Source organism: Diplotaxodon limnothrissa, linkage group LG8 (assembly GCF_057381915.1).
Source record: "Diplotaxodon limnothrissa isolate DT_005_m linkage group LG8, D_limnothrissa_male_GT1.1, whole genome shotgun sequence".
Taxonomy (NCBI): domain Eukaryota; kingdom Metazoa; phylum Chordata; class Actinopteri; order Cichliformes; family Cichlidae; genus Diplotaxodon; species Diplotaxodon limnothrissa.
This window is the reverse complement of record NC_140603.1, coordinates 13,817,720-13,844,326: the sequence shown is the minus strand read 5'-3', so window position 1 is coordinate 13,844,326 and position 26,607 is coordinate 13,817,720. Positions and strand designations below refer to the sequence as shown.

General features: G+C 41.1%; 1 protein-coding gene across 1 annotated transcript in view; it reads left to right on the top strand.

Moving 5' to 3' along the window:
• Positions 1–22,708, top strand: part of rhbdl1 (rhomboid, veinlet-like 1 (Drosophila)) — a 51,122-nt gene extending 28,414 nt beyond the window's left edge. Inside the window, exons 6-8 of the mRNA XM_085360606.1 lie at positions 17,516–17,616; positions 20,413–20,473; positions 22,437–22,708. Of these exons, the coding sequence (XP_085216732.1) occupies positions 17,516–17,616; positions 20,413–20,473; positions 22,437–22,708 (434 nt within the window). The remainder of the gene's footprint in view (positions 1–17,515; positions 17,617–20,412; positions 20,474–22,436) is intronic.
• Positions 22,709–26,607: the final 3,899 nt, after the last annotated feature.

Genomic DNA, 26,607 nt, shown 5'->3' with positions numbered 1-26,607 from the left:
CTTCCGCAGCCATGAGACGCGCTCTATTGTCGGCCCTAATTTAGTCTAATGATTGTTTCTGCGTTCGCTCAAGGTAATAAAAGCCCGTTCCGTCTCCAAATGACTGAAGGTCTTCTGACTTTTTTTTTCCACCTGTTATAGTACTGTGTTCACATTCACAATCTGATTGATGCTTTATGAAAGCATGCTGCACATATTAAGGCAGGGTAAATTGATTATATCTGCTGCCAGTGAATACAGGGCCTTGGTGCATGGCCAAGAGTGGCTTTGTCTATCATCTACTTTGCTGATGTTTGATGTTTAGCTCAGGCACACAAGCTAAGAGTTATGGATGCCTCCCAAGGCCTAATATTGTATTTCGGGGTTAAAATTAAATAAGGATATTTAATTTTGTCATTGAAAATATTCTTACAGTCAAAACTAGAGCTTTATTACTTCAACATTTCCAGTGTATTTGTTTCAGCTCGTTCTTCATCTCTGATAAATATGCGGTACTACGCCACAAGCAATTTGACTGTATTTTACTTTACTATTTAAAAATAATATGATTGGAGAGTGTAAGTGTAATTTAAGCTTATTTGCTAGCGTTTCCTGAGTGTTTAGTTTATCTTTTTTCAGATGGCTTTTAGTTAAACTGCAAATGAAACTCACTGTTTGTATATTCCAGCGCAGATGTCCAAGAAGCAATGACATGAAATGTTATTTTAAACAGATTATGGATCCTACTTCCTTTGGGGTTTGACATGCAGGGTTACACATCGAATGCAGCACTCAAATGTATGTAAAAGATGGATTCACTCAGTCGATGGACTTCAGTACAGACAAACCGACTGTGGGATTCAGGGTTAAAATAGTAAATAGCTGCCACGCCGACGTCACACTGCATCAGCAGCATCTGCAGCTGAGCACGTTTAATGAGCAGGGGGAGCAGATAAAAAGACAAGATGGGCCGGGACAGGAGAGAGGAAGCATTACAGAGCAAAGGGACGAATTAATCACCCTTATTGCCGGAGGGATGTGACTCGTTGTCTGACTCTGGCTCTGGCTCTGACTCACTAGTGTAGAGATATTTAACAGCATCACTGATTTGCCTCTCTGAGAAGTTGTGTTACTGTGACAATGCATTGTTGCAGTGTGTATAGTTTGCAAGGTGAGATTTCTGTCTTTATAGTCAACCTTGGCAGAGCTGCAGTGTGTGTGTGTGTGTACAGTGGTGCGAATGAAGAGCCTGGTCCTACGTTTCTGATATACTCCCCCCGCTGCTGCTGAGACTGAGGAAGCAGGGTGACCTTGGAGCTGTGCAGAGACCGCCAGTGTGATTATGGTAATTCCCAGTCCCTGAATTCCACCCCATAGTGAACTCTTCCTAGGTGACACCAAGCTCACTTCCTCCAGCCCCACTGATAAAAACGTGAAGGGTGGTGAATATTTTTACTGTAACGCAGCCTCAATTAGTTTAGCCCATTTGTATGGAGCGAGCTGCCTGTGTTCATAGCTGTCCGTGTGCATCTCCTGTGTGAAAGCAGCATTTGTCAGGCACTGTGATGGAGGCACAGAGGACGCCGTTTCTCCGCTCGCTCTGTATTCCCTTTACTTCAGTGGTTAGTTTCAAGGTTTTTCCGATGAAGCAGCACATCACGCTCCCTGTAGCCATCAATGTGGTGTAATATCCTTGAGCACTGGAAGTCATTTTATGCTTTTTTTTTTCTCTTTTCTGTTTTTTTTTTTTGCTCTGGGATGTTGGAAAAATTTAAGTAATTTCCCACCAAGGTCAGCTATTGTGATCTTTATTTGAAAAGTAGATTTGATTTATAATTGAGCAAGCAGCGAGTTTTTTTTCCAGCTATTCTTATAGTCAGAGCATTTGTTTGTTCACTCTGTTCATTTCTGAACATTGTGTATCTGTTTCTTCCATTTCAGGCATTCTCATATGCCCACACACTCTCCCAGATCAGATTTAATTGTACTTTACCCTGACTATTGGTGCACTGCTGTGCTGAGCTGTTTCCTCTCAGCAGCTCTGAGGACGTTTCGAGTGGATGCTATTGATTTTTCTCGATGCCCCCTGGTCTCATATATTATCGTGTATATTTTTTTCCCCATGTGTAAATTTTGGACAGGGTAGAGAAATGCAAATTCTCTGAGGAAACCGTGGTGCGAGTGCTTTCACACTGACCCTGTTATCTCACGGTGAGGCTGATGAATCGTTTCTGTTCCTGCAGGCCTGAGCGTGGCGTCAGCAGCGCTGGATTCTGGCTTTTGTACATTTTGACAGGAGCCATCCCGATTTATGTTCTGTTTTAACTTTGGATCTGTGTTTCTGTTACTGAAGTTGTTCCTCTAAAGATCTGCTTTGACTAGCGTGCAGGAGCGCAGGTGTGTAGTGTTTTGTCACTTTGAGGAAACTGACAGCGTGGCTGCTCCGCCACAGCTTGACACTGCAGATAAGTAAAAAAAAAAAAAAAAAAACTTTGCAGACTCCGTCTCTACGTGCACATCATCTTAGGGTTTTCATCCTTTCACGCCCACGTTTCACCAGGGCACGCAAAGATGGATGAAGATGTTAGATTGGATGAGGACTGATTGCAAGCCACGCTGCTCGACTTCAAGGAGCGTATCGGCGGCATAGGTGATATTTCCCTTATCTCTTTTTTGTGTGGATGACACAGAAGTGTCCATCTCCTTCCTCGGGTGGAAAATATCTTTAATGGAGCTCCACCAGCCTGACAGCACTATTATAGTTGAAATGAGGCTCAGAAATGGTCGCAACTATGGCAGATGGCATTTGAAGCTATGAGCTTTTCAGACTGTAAAGTAGACAAAAGGCCGTGTGACATACAGCCTGCCTCTAGCTTAGTCACCCAGACATTTACTTATTTTTTGTCCAGCCACTATCAAACTCTGTGCTCATGTATCAGACCTATAGAAAGACGTCTTACAATCAAACTGAATCAGATATTATGTCCTGTGCATTATGGATAAAGCTAATGCATAGTTAATCAGTTGAGCTGTTACTACAGATCCATTTCACAACTATTTATATAATTTATACTTTGTTGTAATCTCTGTTAAAGTCTTTTCATTAATGAGGATGTTTGCTTTTGTTTTTTATGCTGAAAGCATTTTTACTTATCAAATGCCTTTATAGAGTTCATGCTTAATTAGTATTTTTATATATTTTTAAAGTGTATATTGGGCTGTTGGCTATAGAATTGAGCATTGATGTATATGCTGATGTACTGGTCAATATTTTCTCACCAGTAATAGATGAAGTGATCAGTTCATTCTAAAATGATTACAAAGAAATTTCTTTTTCGGCCCTTACACAGATCAGTATGACTATGAAGTTACAACCTCTCTCAGGTTTTACAGTTTTTATATATCAGCACATTACATATCATCTGTTCCTTACTTGTTTTTAAAGGCAGGTAAATAAAACCTCAGATAAGCAACAACTCCTGATGTAATACATTTTACTTTAAAAAAGCCTAAATGCAGAAGCAGCGTGGGACACTAGGTATAGAGTGATGTGAAAAAGTGTTTGCCTACTTCCTGATTTATTTATTTTTTATGTTTTCAGACTTAAATGTTTTAGATTATCAAGTAAATTTAAAAATTAGACAAAGATATCACTAGTGAAAACAAAAACAGTTTCTAAATGAAAGTGTTTATTATTAAGGGGAGAAAAATCGCGCCCTCGGTGAAAAAGTGATTGCCCCCTAAACCTAATAACTGGCTGGGCCACCCTTAGTAGCAACAACTTCACTCAAGTGTTTGCGATAATGTTTGCGGCAAGGAGTCTTTTACAGCGCTGTGGAGGAATTTTGGCCCATTCATCTTTGCAGAAATGTTGTAATTCAACTACATTGGAGGGTTTTCAAGTAGGGCTGGGCCATATTATACCGTTCACGGTAATACCGGTATAATGTTAGGCAACGATAGGAAAATGAATTATCGCGATAGAATATGAGTAAAACGCGCATGCGCAGTGCCTTTGTTTTCATACGCACATGGCCGATTGTTGAGTGAAACAGATGAACCAGAATTGGTTTGTAAAAATGGTGCAACTTCAGTGATGTGGAACTGGTTTGGTGTTTGTCCGTCAGATACACGACAAAGCACATTTTTTTGCAGAACATGCAAGCGGCCGTTGTTATCCGATTGTTCAGTCTGACGTCACTAGCCGTGTCTGGGTCTAAACTCCGCTGCAGGTCCATATATCAAACGATCACTATGGCATTACTGAGAGTTGAAAAACTGTCTAAAGTCTTTCATCTTTAATAAAATGATCAGCGTTCTGCTCTACCAGGTGTAACAATTGAGTTTAACATCCAGGCATCCATGAAAACGGAATTTATGACATTTAACGGAGTTAGAAGTTAGCAGGGAGTTAGCTCGCTAGCTTCTATCTAAATACAATATAGCATGTCCTGACTGCGGGGTTTTGGAAACAAATTAAAACGTACAGCTCTGTTATCACTTCCAGCATAAATGAAGACAGAAAACTAAACAGCAGTGACGTTTGTAGGGTTACTGAAGTTGAGCTACCTGGTATATAATGATGTGCTACGTGACCGCTAGCGACACAGCTATGTTAGCTTAATATAGAATAGAATAGAATAGAATAGAATAGAATAGAATAGAATAGCCTTTATTGTCATTGTACAGAGTACAACGAAATTGGAGTGCCACTCCCTTGGTGCAAGTTTCAATAATAAATATAAATGTAAAATATAAAAAGTACAAAAAAAAAACAATCGTAAGTACTCAAACAATAGTATGTACAATATATACAGGATAGCAGCATTAATATAATGACAGTATGAATAGCAGCATAATATAATGACAGTGACGGTATGGAATAGGTTCAATTGTTTTTGTGCTTATTTACTACGGTGATAGCTCTGGGAAAGAAGCTATCCCTGAATCTGTTTGTCCTGGTTTTATGTGACCTGTACCGTCGGCCTGACGGTAATAGTTCAAACAGTTGGTTGCTGGGGTGAGAGTGGTCCTTGATGATATTGCCAGCTCTGCTGAGGTACCGAGAGTTTGCAGTGACCTCCAGGCTGGGCAGAGAGCAGCCAGTGATCTTCTGGGCTGTGTTGATGACCCTCTGCAGTACTTTCCTGTCTGCAGCTGAGCACCCTGCATACCATGTTGTTATGCCGTACGTTAGGATGCTCTCTATGGTGGCTCTGTAAAATGTCACCAGCAGCCTCTCCTCCAGGTTGTTCCTCCTGAGCACTCTCAGAAAGTGGAGACGCTGCTGGGCCTTTTTAACCACCGCTGTAGTATTTGCAGTCCAGGAGAGGTCATCAGATATCTGCACGCCCAGAAACCTCATGGAGTGTACCCTCTCCACACAGCTCCCGTGAATGTAAAGTGGGGCCGGGTCTGCTCTGCCCTTCCTGAAGTCCAAGATAAGTTCTTTAGTTTTCGTGGTGTTCAGTTGGAGGTTGTTAACTGAACACCACTCAGTCAGTCTGTTGACCTCATCTCTGTAGTCCGACTCATCCCCCCTTGAGATGAGTCCAACCACTGTGGTGTCATCCGCGAACTTTATGATGGTGTTTGAGAGATGGGTAGGGGAGCAGTCGGATGTGTAGAGCGTAAACAGGAGGGGACTCAAAACACATCCTTGTGGAGACCCGGTGCTGAGTGTGATGGTGCTGGACCGGTGGGGGCCGAGTCTGACAGACTGTGGTCTATTTGTCAGGAAGTCCTTGATCCAGAGGCAGATGGGGGTGGAGAGTCCCAGGTGAGACAGTTTCTGGACCAGGATCTCCGGGATGATATGATTGAATGCTGAGCTGAAGTCCAGAAAGAGCATTCTCACATAGCTTCCTCGGTGCTCCAGGTGACTCAGCGCAGTGTGGAGCGCTATGGTGATAGCGTCCTCGGTGGAACGATTTGTCCTGTAGGCAAATTGGTGGGGGTCCAGAGTGGGAGGCAGACCGGCCCTGATGTGCTGACAGACCAGTCTCTCAAAGCACTTCATCACTACAGGCGTAAGTGCAACAGGCCTGTAGTCATTTGGGCTGTTATAAACAAGCTAACTTTTTTTTCCACTCGATAAGTTAACGTGAGTGTTGTCGGTGGTCAGGAACAAATGTAATCGCATGGCAGGATGCTGTAAAAGGACCAAACTTCAGCCAGGAGAACAACTGAGATAATCCATCCACAATACGAGGTTAGTCATTCATATACTGCTGCATGGGCTGGGCTGTAGTTTCATCCTAAGGTTTTAAAAACTGAGCTTAAATAAATGATTAGTGGTAATAAAAGCCGAGGGAGGTCAACGGTGATCACTGACTGTTTTAGGAGCTTTTTGAGATCAAATAGAAGAAAATACATAACATTAAACATGTTAACAACACAAAAGCCATATTAAACGCAGACTACTTTAGACCCGGAAGTAGGATTCGTCGCGTCATCACTGAACAACCGGATTGTCGTATTTGTCGGACTAAGATGCTCTTAAATCTGGGAGTAATCTGGGTCCTAAACTCCGTAAGCTTCAGGTCAAACGAACACTGCAGCATCACTGGGAGTTAAAAACTGTCTAAATTCTTTCATCTTTAATGAAACGATCAGCATTGCTGCTTAACCAGGTGAAACTATGAAGTTTAACTTCCAGGCATCCATGAAAACAAAATTTATTACATTTAACGGAGTTAGAAGTTAGCAGGAAGCTAGCGGAAGTTAGCTCGCTAGTTTCGCTAGTTACGTAAGCATGATATAGCATGTTCTGACTGAGAGATTTCTGGAAAAATTCAAACGTACAGCTCTGCTATCACGTCCAACATAAATGAAGACAGGAAACTAAACAGCAGTGACGTTTGTAGGGTTACTGAAGTTGGGCTAGCTGGTATATAATGATGTGCTACGTGATCGCTAGCGACACAGCTATGTTAGCATAACATAAACAGTGAAGCTGGAGGAGAACACTAACACTTTTCCACTTATAAAAGTTAACGTGAAGGTTCCTGATAGTTAGAAACAAATGCAGTCGCATGGCAGGGTGCTGTAAACGGACCAAACTTCAGTCAGGAGAACAACTGAGATAATCCATCCACAATACAAGGTTAGTCATTAATATACTGCAGCAACATGGGAATAGAGTAGAATTCATTCATTAATAAATCAATGGTACAGAAGTGGAGGAAGCAAGAAAAATGAGTTTAATAAAGTTTGATTCTGACTGCTTTGTTTCGCTTAATGTGCCTTATAATCCCGTGCACCTTATGGTCCGAAAAATGCGTACTGCACACTGCAGTTTAAGGTTGCAAAGCACCTCTTTTTAACTTCAGTGGATATTATACATGGTTATGCTCAGGATATGTCAGCCCATTTCTACTGGAAATGCCTTTTGGTTAAACGTTCAGCAAGGAATTTGCATTTGCACTGTTACATTTTTATAAAGCTTTAATGTACATAAAAACCAGCTTCGTGTTTAAGTGAAAATAAATGGAAGGTTGTCTTTTTGCGCTAGTAATGTTGTGGAGTTGTATTTTGTCTCGTTATTTATATCGTTATCGCAAATTTTCAAATATATATCGTGATAAATATTTTTGGCCATATCGCCCTGCTCTATTTTCAAGCATGAACTGCCTTTTTAAGGTCATGCCACAGCATCTCAATCAGATTCAGGTCACGACATTGACTAGGCCACTCCAAAGTCTTTATTTTATTTTTCTTAGGGCATTCAGACGTGGACTTGCTGGTGTGTTTTGGATCATTGTCCTGCTGCAGAACCCAAGTGACCTTCAGCTGGAGGTCACAAACAGATAGGCTGACATTCTCCTTCAGGATGGTTTGATAGACAGAATTCATGGTTGCGTTCATCACAGTACATGACATTCCTGTGTTAGTTTTACGTCAGATGTAACGGGACTCAAACCTTAAAAAAGGTTTAACTTGTTGTCTCATCAGTCCACAGAATATTTTCCCAGATGTCTTGGGGATCATCAAGATGTTTTTTGGCATATGTGAGAAGAGCCTTTGTGTTCCTTTTGGGCAGCATAGGTTTTGTCCTTGATCTCTCTATGGATGCCATTTTTGCTCAGTCTCTTTCTTATTGTTGAGTTGTGAACTCTGACCTTAACTGATGTAAAGGAGGCCTGCAATTCTTTAGATGTTGTTCTCTGGTCTTTTGTGACCTCCTGGATGAGTTGTCAATGTACTCTTGGAGTAATTTTGGTCGGCCAGCCACTCGTGGGAAGGTTAACCACTGTTCCAAGTTTCTTCCATTTGGGTATAATGGTGGTCTCACTGTGGTTTACTGGAGTCCCAAAGCCTTAGAAATGGCATTGTAACTCTTTCCAGGCTGATAGATGTCAGTGACTTTGTTTCTTAGGTGTTTTCTGTAGATGGTGACATGTTGTATTGCTTTTTGAGCTCTTTTAGCCTGCTTCGCTTTGACAGACAGCTTATATTTAAGTGATTTCAACAGGTCTGCCAGTAATCAGACCTGGGTGTGTTTAGTGATTACAGTAATTGTGGTTGAGCACAGTTCATGATTTAACAAAAGGGGCAATTACTTTTTCACACAGGACCAGGTAGGTTTGGATAACTGTTCTCCCTTAATCAATGAAATCATCATTTAAAAAACTGCATTTTGTATTTACTCAGGTTATCTTTGTCCAATATTAACATCTGTTTGATGATCTGAAACATAAGTGTGACAAATATCCAAAACAGTAGGGAAACAGCAAGGGGACAAACATTTTTTGACACTACTGTATCATGATTCAGTAGCCTGTAGAAGCACCTTTAGCAGCACTAACTTGAGCACTATTTATTTTCTGCATGATTTCTTATCAGTCTCTCGCATCATTTTGAATGCATTTTGGCCCGCTGTTCTTTGCATCATTGCTTCAGTTCATTGATGTTTGCAGGCATTTGTTTATGCACAGCTCTCTTAAAGTCCTGCCAGAGAATTTTGACTGCGCCATATCCATTTGGCCATTGATTCATTGATCATTGAGCCCAGTTTTAGCCTCACATTTGACACTAGAATACTTTGGTATACAGAGAAGTTCATGATTGACTCAATGAATATAAGGTGCCTATGGCTGAAAAGAAGCCCAAATCATAACTCCTCTACCACCGTGCCTGACATTTGGAATGAGGCGTTTGGGCCAATGTGCTGTTTCTGGTCTCATCTGCCCAAAGGAAACAGTTCTGGAATTTGTTTAGATGCAGCTTTGCAAACCTGAGCAATGCTGCCATGTTCTTTTTAGACAAAAGCTGAACATTGCAACGTCTGACCTTTGAATGAATTTGCTAAGATTTCCACTCCTGGGAAGACTGGCAACTGTCTTGAATGGTTTCCACTTGTAAATAATCTGTCTCACTCTAGAATGATGGGCTTCAAATTGTTCGCCAATGGCCTTGTAACCCTTCCAAGACTACTGGGCAGCAACAGTTACTTCTCTGAAATCACTGTCTTTCATCCTTGGCATTGTGTTAACACAAACCTGAATGCTCCAAAGCAGCAAACTGCCAAACATGCTGCTTTTATAGAAGTGCTCACACTTGCTGATTATCAGTTAAGCTGATGCTTAACTGTTGTTTAATAAATAATGATGTTATAATATGTCACATGTTGTTGGTCATGTGATGTTATATTAAACCCATTTTAAGACCTGCAGAGATTAGAATTTATGTACTTTCTTTTTACTATACCAGTAACTTGAGCAGATTTTGAACATTATTATTTGAGGCCTATTAATTACAGACATGACATTTTTGGCAGTTTTATTCTTTCACATGAGTTCATTCAGTATGGTGTGAAATAATGTCATCCTAAAAGATCTAACACCATCACCATATGTGCAGCTTTGTCTATGTATGTTGGTGTTTTTTGTTTACAATTGCATTCATATTTACACGATAAATTTTTTTAAACCCAAAGAAACAAAAGAATCCACGCAAATTTCACAGTGCGCTCCTATGTATTTGTTACTTAATCTGATTCCTATTAAAACAGCAGGTACAAGCAGCGGCATCGTGATTAGCTTGTTTAACAGGAACTCTTCTAAATGGACAGCAGAAAATTTAAATGGCAGCACACTGAGGTAAAACCTGCAGATCTGATTGCATGATTGCAGCCTGACTGTGTCACCATTCCTCATGCACTCATTCTTTCCATCAATCTACCCCTCTTCTTATTTGTGCTTAGTAAATAAATCTGATCTGGCATTTCTTCAGTTTATTAGCCAACACAGGCAGCCCTGTGATGCAGAGATGCTGACTACAGCACATCTCTGTGCAGAGCCACAAGATTTAATGCATACAAGATGTCTGAGGTGACTGTGTACACATACAGCAAACCTAAAAGCTAACAGTCTAACAGTATCAGTGAGGAGGTGTTTTCCTGCCCGATAGTTTAAGTGGAAGCTTCTTTCCATTTTAAGTAATTGAACCTTTTTATCAAGTTAACCGTTTCTCTCAAATTCTTTAATGTCTCACAGTGAAATGTATTGAAAATATATTTCAGGTCGTCTTTCTTTTGAACTTAAACCGGCAGATTGGAACAGCGAATAGAAACAGATTTCTCTGTGCTCTTTACTGACTCAACCACCTGAATAAATAAACACTCATTATCCTTTAATTGTCCTCTCCTGAGTAATTTATTGGCTGACCAACCTAGAAATGCATCTCAATCCATATTAATGTTTTCAGCCGTACTTTACATTCCTGAATGGAATCTTTAATGCGGCATCTGTTTTTCTTTTTTTTTCTTTTCGTTTTGTTTTATTTTTTTAATCTGCAGTAGTCAATATTTTTGTATTACCAATGACTCAGATGACCAACCTTAAAGTGACAGTTGTGACACATACTGAAACACCCACAGATAAATCGCCAAACTCTGCGCTTCTCCTCGGTGCTTTAGAGTCTTTTAGCTCATTATTTTGGTCCCATGGCCTGAAGCTTTGCTGGTCTGGTCCACTCTCATCGATACAGTTTCCAGTGGAAAAATTGCTAAGGCCTGACTGTAATGTACCTGACCCAACAGCTATAACACCCAGAGTGATTATCCGGTAAACATGGAGCTTAAAGCAGTTGAAAAACCAGATATTTCCCTCAAGAGTTGATGAAATCCAAACAAAGATGAAAATTGTAGTATTAAAGCTGCAGACCAGCAAACTGCCAAAGCGTTTGATTTATAGAGGTGCTCATACTTACTGATGATCAGTTATTCAAATGTTTATGATTAGGATTGCCTGGGTACAACCCTCTGAATTACCCTCTTAATTTCTGTTGAAACAGTAAGGGTGCATTTGGGTATTAACAGGAGTGTATAAAGTCCGTTCTTTTTCACAGGACTGTAAAATGCTTCCACTATCAGCTGCCCAGGCGAGCATAGGGTGTATATGCTAATCATCTTGTTCCACTTCATAGGTGATGAAAAAAAATCAGTTAAAACAGACTATCTGAAAAAAAAACAGTCAGAAACTCGTTTTTTTTTTTTTCAGAAAGCGTTTGCTAAATTTATCGTGCTGTTCCCTCTTGAACCCTCACTATCATAGTTTTAACCCAAACTATCTACAACCATTAACCTGCCTTTTAAACATCCATTTAATAAAATGTTCTCCTTAAGTGCATTAGCTATGAAATAAATAGTTGAAGTAGCTACGGTTGATAGTTGGCCACATAGCTGCAGACACTGAAGAGCCTCGTGTCATGTTTCTCCGTATTTTTCAAGGTTAGAACATTTACTGTACTCGGGCACAGCCTGTATTTTACTGGCTACACAGCAGCGCAGCCTCAGGCACTGTCAAACTCTGGCCTGCGATCACCTTACCACCACTTGTCTCATAGAGACTGGAAATCCCAATTTGACCCATTGCTTAAGGGCAGCCTGGAGTATCCATGTGTGGTTTGACAGAGAGGCTCAGTTCTGTGAGCAGCATTGACTTTACTGCAGCAGACAGAGTATAGCCCCGAGTGTGTAGTTGACCTATACACTCTATAAAATGCATCATTTTTACTGTCTACATTGCAGTTGACTTGAGGATGTTGCAAGCTCACAAAAAGATTTGAGGATGTTGATGATGATGACGGCGCCAATAAATATCATGTGCTTGAGATGGAAAGTGTCGGCTCACTGCTGAAGTAATCGCACTCCTCACGTCTCAGCTCCTGCTGAGTGCGAGAATCCTAAATCTTAAATCCCCTGAGGCAGAAGAGCCCACATGATGCGCTTGTTCAGTATTCATACTGTATTCAGAAGCCTCTCACCAAAGTCAGGTGAGCAGGAGGAGATAGCAATTCGTATCCTCCCTGTGGGGCTCCGCTCTTCCTCCGAGCCGGAGGTCCCAGGTTGTTTCCTCTTCCTCACCTGCAGATGGTGGTGTCACATCCCTGAATGTCTCCTCAAATGAGGTGATCTGTACTGGAGTCAGCAAGTCAGCAAACCTCTCTGCTCATAAAGCTGTTCCCAGCTGTATTTTGACATTCATTTTGGATCCTTTGAGGTCACATATATTAGGCTTTACTGATAGTAATGAACCCACTGAGAATACCCTCTCTGCAGTCCCTACAACTATGAGGAGATGTAACTTATTACTTTTAACTTTTGGGTTTTACTGCATGCAAATCATAAAAGCGCTGACGCTAACCGGCCTGATATCAGCCTAGCAGTAAACTGCAACCAGTCATATTTGGCTAAAGTAACTAAGCACTTAGATGTTAAAGGGCCAATAGTTCCCTTTAAGAGAGAGTGAACATTGTACTTTACATCTGTTAGGTGACAGAAATATGACCCAAATTCATATTTTCTGTTGGATATGTAAACAATATTTTCTATAAGGTAAAGTGATTTCTCAAAAGCAATGCAACTTAAAGTTGAGCAACCACTTTAAGACATTAGAAAATACATTATATAACACTGTCACAGATTTAACACTGTCTGTGGAGCTGGATTTAAGAAAAGAGTGTTTAGACTTCAACTTTTTGGAGCATATGTAGTGCCATCTTGTGCAAGTACATGATGGTTTGTTTGGTTGCCCAATAATCATACGTTAGTTCAATTTAGCTAACTAGTAACAGTATATCAGTAGTTGGAAAATAGCCAAACTGAAACTAAAGAACCGTCTAAAGGGCATGTGCACTATCCACGTAATCTCCCTCTTAAGTAGCAAGTGGTTCTTCATCGCTAACTAGCTGCACTGAAAGGAAGATTCCACTAGCTAGCTGCAATGCTAAGGTTTGTAGCAAGCAGTTTATAAATGACAACTATGTGGAGGAAAAGGTCTTTGAGTAAGGTGCACTGATACCAACAATCTGAATACTAATTCTGGCCGCTGCATATTTGATTTTTCCTGTATTAAAGTCGGTTGAACAGAGCGTGTCAACCAGATTGCTAGCAAAGAATTAGCTGAGGATGAGCAGTAAGCTTGACAGGTGCACAAGATCTGACCAGCACTATTTTATTTTTGTTTAATTTTGAAGTTTTCTTTTTAATTCAGTTTAGTTTGAGTTGGTTTTCTGACTTTTCCTCTGTGTTAGTTTTAGTTAACGATTTTAACCCACTCTATAGTCGACATTGGGTACAAATGTGTTTTAAAAACAAAAAACAAACAAAAAAAAACATTTCCTCAGAATTCCTTAAAAAATGGGATGGATAATGGAGCAACTGGAAAATATAATGCTTCCAGCTATAATTGCAGGCAGGCATGGAAATGGATTAGAAACTGTTAACTAAACTGAAATTCAAAGGCCAATAAAAGACTATATTTAACAACAATTGCATTAGCATAACTAAAATCCCAGATGATATCTCTCATATCAATATATCACCCGGCTCTAATGCATGGAAGTAATAAATTAACTGCAGGAAAGTCCCAGAAGAAGCGGAAAAGGGGAACTCAGAAGTTGATGCTGCTGAAGTTGCTCCAAATCAATTTTTTTTCTTTACTTTGAAGAGATCAGAGACCACATACTGTATGCTACACTGTGTAATTGCAATTTGGTGGAGCTACAAAAAATGGGCCACTGTGAATCTTCTCAAATCTTTTTCTGAAGCACCAACCTTCATATGCACCATAAATCCACATGAAATAGCCCATAGGTGTCAGAGCGAAGAGAGATGAATGGCTCAGGAACACATTCTGATTACCATCTGTCTTTCCACGATCATCACCAGCACCGCGGGCTGACAAGTCGTTCTTTAAGACCGTGTTTACTCTGTGCGGTCCCAGTGTGCGTGCATACACACACATACAGAATGTGAATCTTCCAACATGCATTATAGATCTGAGATCACAACTCCAGCAAATCCCAGCTGTGATTAAAAAGAAGCTGTGTTGTTTTATCAGCCCTCTCCGCTTCCCTTATCAGCTCATTTGCATAATTAACAGGGGCTAACGTCGTCCTCGCGAGCAAACCGCCACAGTGATTTCTCCAGCCTGGAATTCTGTCCTACTTCATAGCGTCACAGCAATCCTTTTTTCTCACAACAATTACATGGTTATACCTTTTAAACACCGTAACACTGTAAATGTGATTTTGTGTTGTGTTTTGGCTGCTTTTGTTCTTACTTTTTTTGTGAACAAACATTTATTCGCCTCGACATTCAACTCGTATAGCAAAATGTTGCGCTGTCAAGTTCGCTGTCACATTGTTTGAAGGCACGGCTCTCAATCGGCATCCTTAGGGACAGTGTGAACATGCGACGCAGCCCACAAGCATTTGAGCTCGGATAGCGATGCAGAATGAGCTCAACTTTTTCTGGTGTCGAGAAATGTGTCTCACTTGTCAGAGCAACAGTCAGCAAGGCATTTTATGTTCCAAGGGGAAGCTCCTACAATATTAGAAGCAGATGAAAAGCAATGAAAAGATGGTCCCCTTTGATCAAACACTTGGCGATGTTTGGGTAGGAAGAATCCCGTTTTCAGACCTTTGTTAGAGCCAGGCTCAGTGAGGGGCAGCCATTTTCCAACACCGGCTGGTGAGGGGAAAGAGATGACAGAAGAGAGGAGGAAAGAGACAGATGACAAAGGAACAGGACTAAACACAAACCGTGGGATTTATTTCATCGTATTTCCTGTCACTTGATTCTCTGGGTTTTGCTTGTTGTAAGGCTAATTTTAGGAGCTGTGTTTACATGACTAATGCCTTGCCAGTATTTACAGATTATTGTTTGTTTCTTTGTTTTTTAAATGCCAGCTGCCAGTGCTACATTTAATAGAATAACTGTTAACTTACACTAACTGGACCTTTTGTTAGGTACAACTCGCATGATGTTGGACCCCCTTTTTGCCTTCAAAACTGCCATAATTCTTCTTTGCACAGATTCAACAAGGTGCTGGAAACATTGCTCAGATTTTGTTCCATATTGACATTAAAGCATCACACAATTGCTTCAGATTGGTAAGAAATTACTTCCCAAACACCATTACAATGCAAAGCAAGGCAGGGTGTTTCAGACCATGTTGTTTGCTCCAAATTCTGACCCCAGAAAACAAGATCTTTCAGCAAAAGTCCAGAATCATCAGACCAAGCAATGATGTTTCCAGTCTTCTAGCATCTGAATGGCAGCCACAGTTTCCTGTTCGTAGCTGACAGGAATAGCAAGCCTTTGTGGTCTCCTGCTGCTGTAGCTCATCTGCTTCAAGTTTCAAAGATGCTCGGCTGCATAACAACACAGAGTACAGCTGCTCGATGGATATTTTCTCTTTTTCAACCCATTCTCTGAAAACTATGGAGACGGTTGTCTGGGAAAGTTCCAGTAGATCAGGAGTTTCCAAAATACTCAGACCATCCTGCGCCATGTTCAGTATCATTTCTACATGCCTTAATACATGCCTAAACAAGCTGCTACTACGTGATTGGTTGATTGTATATATCTGTGTGTTAATGCGCAGTTAAACAGGTGTTTCTAATAAGTTAGCCTGTGATTGTACGTCATAAACACTCAAAGTTTCTCATATACTTGAAAAGTAACAATAATAGCAGCTGCAAGGTTCCCTAGTTGTGGTGCGAGCCAGAACAACCTCTATTAGTGCAGAATATGTCTGCTAATTCGCTACAGACTATATCTTCATCTTTCATGTACAGAAACGTTGATTGATCTCAGAATTGCTTGATTGACTGACACGCACTTGATGTAAATGTTTGTAATTTCAGTGACCCTTTGGTCTCGTTATAAATTTCTTTACATTTTTTTTAACTGTTGCATGTTGCGCACCAAAATAAAGCCTCAGTAGGTGCAAATCCTTATTTCATAGGGCAAGTGAGAGGCCAAGAGAATTATGTAATTTAATTTAACATGTCGTGTTTTATGTAAGTGCCGCTTTTTTTCCATTTAATTACTGTAGAAAAATGCTCTCGCTTGAACAGATCATGAGGCAGGGTGAAGGTTAAAGCTTCCACACAGCTCTAGCTCACCCACTGTTGCCTGATCAGACCTCTTCTAAACATGGATCCGGGGTGGGCATGAGTGACAGCTCCTTGAAATGCACCTGTAAGGATGGGACAGGTTACATCACCGTAATTGTTATAAGGCCATACACTCAGACGACATCACATCTTTTTAAACGCTGCTCTGCCAAACCTGACCCGAGGTTCACAGTAATTGAAGACACCTGTGCACACAGTGGCTTTAAGCACGCCACTCCAAAGGAGTAAATCACAAGGCATCAAATAACTGCTGCTGGATCCCGGCTTGTTGGTAAATGAGCCTCTTCATAGCAGGCGTTTAGACGTGTCATAGTAGGAAAAGCGCAGGTGTAAATAATCCCGTTTTTGTCCCACTAAACCACAGCAGCGTGACCGTGAGCCAGCAAATGGCACTCAGCCATTGTTAATTTTATCATTTACACCTGCTGTTACAAGTCAAAACGTATTCTGTGACCGTTACGTAAGAGTGCAGTCACTCGGTGTTGGGCCATTATGCTCTTCCCTCTGTCACTGCCACTCTTTTTTATGTTTAAACTATCATTTTAGACCCATTTGGCTTCTTTCCATATCTGCACGTCCCAGATTAGACGTCGCTCATGAATTTAACACAAAGCATTTAGAGCACACAAACTGGACATTATCCTCCTCGGCAAGGTTTCGCTATGTTCTTCAGGCCCTGCTTTGATCAGACATCAGCCTCCGAAGGAAAGTCCAATTAGGAAACATTACTTTTCAGCCCTCTATGTTTTTATGTAATCAGTTTTAGCAGACTCCACGCAAACCTGCCTGAGTGTGTGTGTGTACATATTTAGGAGTGGGCCATGGATTTAATATAAACGGGCACGTGAAGGTCGGCTGATGTAGCACAGCCCCTGTGAGCGTTGTGATTTTAACACTGAGACTGTTGGAAAAATGCTGTGAGGAAGGTGACTTGTGCTGCTGCGTGATGAGCAAACTGACGCTGCCTTTGGTTTTTTTTTTCCCCTCTGCTCTAAAATGCTGTCTGTTTCTCTTTCACTAAAACACACAAAACGCACTCTCTGTCTGCATCGTGTGCGCTCTCTCACACCTACACTCCTAATATACTTCTCTCTTTCTGTCTGTGCAGGCTCGCTGACAGTGTCCATCACCGACATGCGTGCTCCAGTGGTGGGGGGCTCCGGGGGGGTCTACGCTCTGTGCTCAGCGCATCTGGCCAATGTCGTCATGGTAACTGCAATCATCATCATCATCGTCGCTTCCATTGTTATGTCTGAAAACGTTTTTTGGTAGGGACAAAATGTCAGAACAGACCAACAGCGTGGACTTCACTGTTTTGTTTGTTTGTTTTTACTTTACTAGCCCATGAACAAGGGTATGATTCTTCTCTAATTAAATGGAATTTCAACGTATTTTACTTGAAATTACATTCTAATCATATTTATCTTGACTTACTTAAAGGTAGGTACACTAGAATAAGGAGGTAACAAGTCTGTTTTTTACAGGAAACAAAGGAATAATTATACTGTAAAGTTAAGTCGCGTGTAAGGAATTTTAAGTAGTGCGTAATTAAGGAATGGAGACACAAATTGTTCTGTAAGTGATTTGCAGTACTGCATCATTTCCTGGTAATTTACTGGAAAGACAAACAATATTTCCCAAACTTACGTTGTACTTTTCAGGGAGTGGGCTCTCTAATATAGTGGCTCAACCTTGCCTAACTTCCAGATATTTTACAGGAAAGGAGACACAATGTGCTTCAAATTATTTACAGTATAATTTGTGTTTGCATTCCTGTAAAATACCTGTAAGTGGAAACATTAAGAAATGCTTAAAATCACAAACTTGTGCAGCTTTTAAAATTATTTACAGTATTATTTCTCTTCTTTCTTGTAAAATACCCAGAAGTTAGAGGTACACTAGAATAAGTGAGTAACAAGTTGTGTTTTAGTGAAAACAAGGAAATAAGTAGTAATAATAAGTATAAAGGTAATTTGAAGTAGTGTCTAAGTATTTGTAGGTAAATGTAGTTTTATTTATTTTAAGTTGTGTGTAAAGAATTTAGCAAACCACATTTAGACTGGAAAGAAGAGAGAAATAAATGATATTGTAAGTAACTATACTGTAAAATTCCTTGAAAGTTAGGCAAAGTTAAGCCACTCTATATTATGTCCTGTGCCTCGAAATGTACAGTGTTACAACTTAAGATGAGGAAATATCCTTTGTTTTTCCACTAAATTATCCAATACTTAAAATTACTCATGGACTATGTAAAATTAATTAGACACTAGTTAAATTTACTTACAGTATAATTACTTTGTTGTTTCCTATAAAACCTGACCTGTTACCTGCTAGTGTACCCACCTTTAAGTATTTGTAGGTAAACATATCTACATTTTAATTAAAAAAAGATGAAATCCCGTGTATTTACAAGGAAATTACGACATTAATCAGGAAAAACTACTGGTTGTAAAGTGTACCCAGTAGTTTTTCTGCTGCACGTGATCCACGTGTACACACGAGCACACAATATTCGTTATCTGTTATCATCTTATTAACAAAATAAGGTTAATTCTTTAGGTTGTATAAGGCTGGTGTACTTCAGACACTAGACCCTTCCTTTTTTCTTTTTTGTCATCTGTATTATTAACTCTCAAGTGAGCAAGTATTTTACTGTTTTTATTTGTGTCCGCTGAAGAAACAGGAAGTGAATTCCCACAATGCTGCTTTGAGAGCCTTCTTTCTTTTCCCCAGCATTCAATTATGTGTATTTGGCACAAGGCGGCTTCTTCATGCTCCTCTAAACTCAAGGCGGTGTTACATCTGACGACTGGCTTTAACTAATCGCTGTTGACTGTGGGCAGCGAGGACGCCAGCAGAAATGGAAATTAAAACGTGCTGACGGGCCCAAAGCAAAGCCTCTGTAACTGTAACTGTGTGCTCACAGCAGCTTACAGTTTGTTTGGTTTGTTGTTGGGAAATCCTTTAAGGCGCCTCTTAGTTCTGCACTGATGAGTTTTTGTCTAGTTTGGTGGGGAGAGGTTAAGAAATTCTGAAACCTTTTCCGATCTTGACTTTTTAAATTTCAAGAAACCAAGACATTTTCAGGTTCAGAAAGGTTTCAGGCTCTGTACCTCACTGCCTAGAAGACGTACAGCTCTGGATAAAATCTTTGCAATCTGTCTTGGAGCCACATTAAACTTTCTTCTTATAGTTAGTGAGCAACTCTTAAGTTTTGTCTCTCTCCATTTCAGCCCCCTGAGTATTATAACACGACCTGTAACAGACAAAATGCAGTGGCCGTGCTCCGGCTACAGATTGCTCTTCACCTCCTACAAGAGTGGAAGCATCAAAGCGAAATGTGTCCCATCAGACAGAAGCAACATCACATCACTCCCAGCTCAGACCTCCTCTCCCGCTCTGCTGTGCTGACCTCTCCCCTCCTCGACATTAATCATTTATATTTTTAAAAAAAACCTGCTTTAACTTTACCTGCATTCCTGCTCTTGGCTTGTTTTAAACCTACGGTCACAGCAGGTTTTATTTATACACCCCTCCTGAATTTTACATGGTATTCTCCATTTATTTTTGTGCCGTGAGAGAAAAAGAGAAGCGCTGGGTCATATTCCCAACAGCTGGGGACCTGAGGAAGGATGGGACTGGTGCAATTATTCATCCTGGAAAGTAAATGTGTTATTCTAAGACAGGATGCCATTGTTCTTTCCCCCCGCAGGGATTTACAAAGGCTACTTATTGGTCCATTCTGCCATTCCCTTAAATTATCTTCGTCCTAATTAATAGAGTGCAACTGGATTGGAACCAGTAAGTGGAGAGCAGCCAGGTGCATAATCGCGCCTCTGTCTCGTGTAAGCGCCGCCGCTTCTCTCTGTCGTGGATGTGGATTGTCTTTCTTCATAGGCTAAATATGGCCTGAGGAGAGAAAGCGAGGTGTTCCCTGACGGGCTGTTATAACATGGTCAGATATTCCGTGGTTGTTTGTGCTGACAGGACACTTCTGTGTTGCAGAACTGGGCCGGGATGCGCTGTCCATACAAGCTGCTCCGCATGATCCTGGCGCTAGTTTGCAGTAAGTTTTCTAGATTTTACTCTCGTTTCTATTTCTGCTCTTTTTCAGCATATGTTTAACGTAAGCAGACATGCTGACACTTCAGTATAGCTCATACATGTTCTGAGTGGGGTTAAAAACACGTAAGGCCGATCAACATATGTGCCGCTTAAGCTATCATCCATAGTGGCTCAGAGCGAGAGGCTCCCTGGTTGAACATGCTGCTTTGTTTTCGTAGCATTTGAGTCATACTACTTGTCCCTTTTCTCCACACGAGGGCCGATACACTCTGACTTTCATTAGTGAGCAATATGTTCCCTCCATCTGTCCGAAGCCTGCCGCCCCCGAACCGAGAGAGCGGCGAGTCTCTGCTGGAATTTCATATTTCTCCTCAGTGTTTTCCAAACAGGGGACAGATATTTCAAAATAAAACGCGACAAGTTATTTGTGTGTGCAGCTGTGAAAACCAAATTATAATTTGCTCTGTGTTTATAGGATCAGTGCTGAGTGTTTGTTCAGCTAAAGAGACTTTGGAATAGCCCCAACGACCACAGGCGAATAATATTTTGAAAGCAATTTTTTCGAATAAAGTTCCATTTAAATCCTCCCGAGACCTTTGTCTGCAGAAGCAGACTTTGATAAAACACTTTAGCACAATCCCCCACACAGATCATCTTTAAGCAGTCACATTAGCCCAGCTCAGACCTAGCGTCTGATCTTTATATGATGCAAAGTGAGTGATGCACGTGGCGTCTTGTGCTTAAGGACAATAAAAAGTTCTTCTTTCAGAATCTGTGTGTGGAAATCTGAATAGACTTAAAGTTACAGATCCCTGAAAGATTTGGCATTAAAACACTCAAACATAATGAATAATTTTCAGAGTTTCATATATTTACCAACCACTTTGTGAACACTACCTGCCACAGTTCAAACTGAGCATCAGAATGAGGATAAAAAGGTGATTTAAGCGACTTTGACTGTGGTTGTTGGTGCCAGACGGGCTGGTCTGAGTATTTCAGAAACTGCTGATCTGCAGGGATTTTCCCCACACAGCCATCTCTAGTATTTACAAGAAAGGTCTGAAAAAGAGAAACTAGACATTTCTCTCACTGCTCTGGGTCACAATGCTTTGTTGATGCCACATTAGTTGGACAACTTCAAACTGATAGTAAGATAACAGTAACTCAAATAACAGCCTCCAACGTCTAAGGAGTGCAGGTGGAGCTTCTGTCAGCTAAAAAATTGTATGATTTGAAAAAAACATTGTGGTGTGACAAGTCTTGATTTCTACTGCACCATTTGGATGGTAGACTTTGACCCCCTTAGTACCTGCTGAGTATTGTTTTAACGCCACAGCCAACTTCAGCAGGAGGCTGGTATCATGGATGTGCAGCTGGCAAATGTGCAGTGACTCCGTGATGCTGTCACATCAATGTGGACCAAAATTTCTGAGGAATGTTTGCAACCTCTTGTTGAATCTATGCCATGAAGTGTTGTAGCAGATCTGAAAGTACAACCCAGTCCTAGCAGACTAGTAGAATGCCCGGTCATATAAATGCTATCATGTCAAACTCAGGATGTTACTGGTCCCACCTAAGAAATGCTCATTAAATGACTTCCTTTTTTGACTTTGAATTGTTGTTGTTTTTTAAACATCTTTTATGAATTGAATAAATTAGATATAATGTGTTATTCAGTGTTGCTGATAGCTGGAGTTTGTGACCTTTGAAAAGAGCCAGGCCAGCTGTTTCCCTCATGTTTCCAGTCTTTTTGCTTAGATAAGCTCATCAGCTGCTGCCTGCACCTTGCATATTTATCAACAGATCAATCAGAGACTGGTATCAGTCTTCCCATCTAACTCGCTCTCCTTCACAAGTATGTTTCCCAAAATGTGGACTTTGATGTGGAGATGATTTCCTCACAGCTGCAGTAATGAGCAGACACCGATGTGACAAATATGTCTTCTCCCCTCTTCCCTCTGCAGTGAGTTCAGAGGTGGGTCGTGCAGTCTGGCTCCGTTTCTCGCCGCCGTTGCCCTCCTCCGGACCGCAGCCCAGCTTTATGGCACACCTGTCGGGGGCTGTGGTCGGCATCAGCATGGGCCTGCTGATCCTGCGCAGCTACGAGGAGAGTCTGCAGAAACAGTGCTCCTGGTGGGTCATCGTCTTCTCCTTCATCACCTTCCTTCTCTTCGCCATCTTTTGGAACATCTTTGCATATGAGCTCCTGGGGGTACAGATACCACCTCCCCCCTGATGATGGGCCCCACCCTCCCCCCTGCGGTCATATACACGGTGACTTCAGAGGTTCCCCTTCGACCATAGTTAACTTTACATTTCCTCTCAAGTTCGACCCAAATGAAATCATCTAAACTAAAAATCGACCAAGAATCCTTTTTACAAATACTTTGCAAATCAAAGAAATATGTCTCTTTTATTAAAGAGGGATTACAGTAGCAAGACGTACAGGTGAAAGGTCCTCAGATCCATTTTGAGGAGCCTAATATCATTTTTATATATATATATATATATATATAAATATATATACGAAAAAAGCTCATCCACATTACCAGCACTAACCTTTCAATGAGCATTTAACCATTGTGCTCTTTTACTATCAGAAGCTTTTTTTTTGAAAAGCAGTTTTCGTCACTTATTTCTTTGAGTGCATCTCTCATTCATGTAAAAACCAAATTAGAAGAATCTGAGCTCATGACATGTGCCTGGGGCGGAAAGGAAGATGAATTAAAAAAGGATGAGAGGTGAGAGATCGGGATCAGCCGCAGCAGTGACGCTTTAAGCTAATAAGGTGTCGGTGTTTTTCGCTTAGAAACGCCTCAATCTGTGCCACAAATCAGACCCGCCAGAGAGGATTTTAGGAGAAATTTCAGGAAATGCTTGTTTTGTTTTTTCTTTTGTTTTTTAAAGGCAGCAATAAAAGCCCACAAAAGCAGTTAAATCTAAGCGTCAAGATAATGTTTTCGTTTCATTTTCAGCTGAGAAATGTTACAACTAGCAGAGCTTTTCCCTCGAACTGAGCTGCCATGTAGGACAAAAAGAAACCAGTTAAAAGTGATGAAAGAAATTTGTTACAGGAAGAAAGAAAAAAGGAAGGAGGAGGTTTTAGATTCATGATTTCTTACCTAACGTCTGTCATTTTCAAGGTTAGAAAAATTTCTGTCATTTTTCGCTTCACGGAATCCTAAAAACAAAGACGGACGTCACTATTTCTGTATTATTTCCTTGCTAATATACCTACACTGTGGATACAAAAACACACAATGACATCAACACGTGGAGGTGGGAGATTAAAGTGACCGCGTGACAGGAAGGGAAAGAAAAAGATGAGAAAACGAGAGCTGAAGTTTCCTGGATGGTCATCACTTCGGCGAGCGAACTCGGACTTCAGCCACCAACTTGCTAAACGCACCATGTAAAATATGCCATGTCATGCTCTGTGGCGCTCAGCGAGACAAAGACACACACACACACAAACACACAATCTTCTCCTCTTTGTCTTTGAGAGTAGCCGCGGCCTGATTCTGCAGGTCATTGTGGGCAAACTGAGGAGAAAAACAACACAAACACACACACTGGCCTGTTCTCGCTGACAAACTGAACTGGGGAGGGCACGAATGTGTCATCACCTGACCTCTGACCTTTGTTTCCCAGAGGGCATTGGGGTCTCTATGTCAGGCCCGGTCGATACCTCAGTTTCTCATTCTTAGGGACTGTATACATTTGTAAAGGAATGTACCTATAAAGAAAAAAAAGTGTTATAAGTTGTCCCCGTTTTTCATTTGATCGTGGATGTGTATATTGTATGTTCATAACCAAGAGTATATTTATTTGTATTTTCCCCCCTCTTTAAAGGGGAAAAGAGAAAAATGGTGCAAACAAAACTAATGCTATGATTGTTGTCCTTCTGATGACTCCTGTATGGCTTTGATCCTCTGAAACACAGAGAGGCAGAATCCCCCGGGTTTGTTAGGCGACCACCAACAAGTCGAGCTCACCTGGTTTTATAAATCTTCAGTGCTTTACAAAATAAGCCATAGAAAGAACTAAAAGGAGACGGCAGAAGTAGAGGAAGAAAAAAAACGAGAGAAAAAAAACACATTTGTTGGTTTGAAATGCGCTGACTGGTAGCTTCTGTTTAGACTTCATGGTTGTGTGTGTGTGTGTGTGTGTGTGTGTGTGTGTGTGTGTGTGTGTGTGTGTGTGTGTGTGTGAGAGAGAGGGAGAGTGATGAAAAATGATATCCTCTTTGTGAATATTCAGCAGGTGAAATGAAAAGAAGACACTCCTGTGATACCTTGGACTGTTTGAGATATTTTCATGTAGCTAGACTCATTTTCTTTTTCCTTTTTATTTATGACTTGTTCGCCAATTCGTTTGCAGCCAATGCAGCTTAATTCTGCAAGTGCCCACATCTCCCAGACTCTCTTCCCCCTGCGGCGTGCGGACGCTTCTCCGTAGTTCCTCTTCTGCAAATAACAAATTATGGACAGGGCTCCTGTCATATATTTTATCTTCTGAGTGATTCTGGCTTTTTGGAAAGTGGAGGCAAGGATGGCAATTATATTTACTCAATGCTACGTTCCATTTTTCAGTCTTTCAATCAATAATTCATTTGGATGTCCACTGGCTGCCTGAGGGAGGAAAAATTTTTTTTTAGCATTTGCCAGTCTTGCCGTCCTCAGCGTTTGCTTCCACATGAAACTGTCAGTAGTGACAGAGGACTCCATGTTAAATGAGGGAATGGGTGTTAAATAGCCATAATAAGCCATTTTCAGATACATTTAAACAAGACAAGGTCAGCCAGTAGTTGATAGCGATGTATCCCTGATGGAAACTCTTGTGTTGACTAGGAAATATTACTGCTTGAGATAGCAAAGATGTGTTGATGAATAATGCATACATACCCTGTTAGCCTATAATGAAGATAAAGCGGATGCCTGAGAGGAGGTTAATGTGCCTCTTTAACTTAAGATTCATAGGAACCCGAAAGGGTTGTAAAAAGGGCTAGTCAATGGCTATGTTTTTGTAGAACACGTCAACTGTGAATATAACCACTCCCAGAACTAGATGCAGGAACAAAGAAGTGAAAGGCTGTACAAAGTGAAACGGCTAGTGTTTGAATTTATTTATTTTAAGAGCAAAGCGTTCGATAGCATTGGCAGGAAAAGAAAAAACCAAGTAGGAGAGAAGTTTTTAGGATTAATTTACCAGTTTCCTGTAAGCCAACTCTCCTGGCCCCTGAGCCTGAGCCAACCGCAGCAACAACACACCTGGATTCGCCTCCTTAGATGCCCCTGCTTTACATCCTCCAGCTCATCTTAAAGGAGAGGACACTCTAGCTCTGACAGCATGTGACAGTTTGTGAGAGACACCTGAAGCTTCCCCCATCCTGACCCCCCTCCCTGTGCAGAGTAGGGCTGATACATGGTTGCTACGACGACGAGAGCCCGAAGCCAGACCCTAAACAGGATGTCTTCCTTTAATAAGTGGATCTGACAAGGCGGCATGATGTTAATTTAATTGCTGTCGTTAGGTGACGTAGTTGTTTTTGACAGTCGACAGGAAGTCTCTGTGAGGGATGGCGCGAGCAGCCAATAATCCATCACTACAGATGATCCACGTCCTCCCCCGAATTGTCTCAAAATGGTCACGATGACTGCGTTATGAGATCAGGCTAAAAGTTTCTACTCGCCTCATTCAAAATGCAACTTTATAGCTTCATACTCGACACTGGCTGTTTCTGACTTCTTGGTTTTTGTCACATGTGTTTTGTTTCTTGTTTTTGCACTTCTTATAATGTACTTAACTGACACGTTGCTGTGTGCCATAGTCTCATTTGACATAATCATTCTTCTGAAGCTTTTTTCCTTTAACCTTCTTATGCCAATCCATCGTGCTGTACGCCCAATGCCTTGTTACATATATGAGCTCAAAGCAAAGCACCAGGCAGAAAGGCTGCTTCGCCGACAGCCATCTACACGACGATGCAGAGAATCCATAAGAGACGGAAACCACAGTGCAAATATCCGTGTGTCCAGTAGCTCCTCTGAACTGCTGTGTGCCACAACAGGCCGGCCAGGTCGCCTTTTCTGTGTGTTTAGTTCTGCTTAGATATAGCACTGTAGCTGATCTACA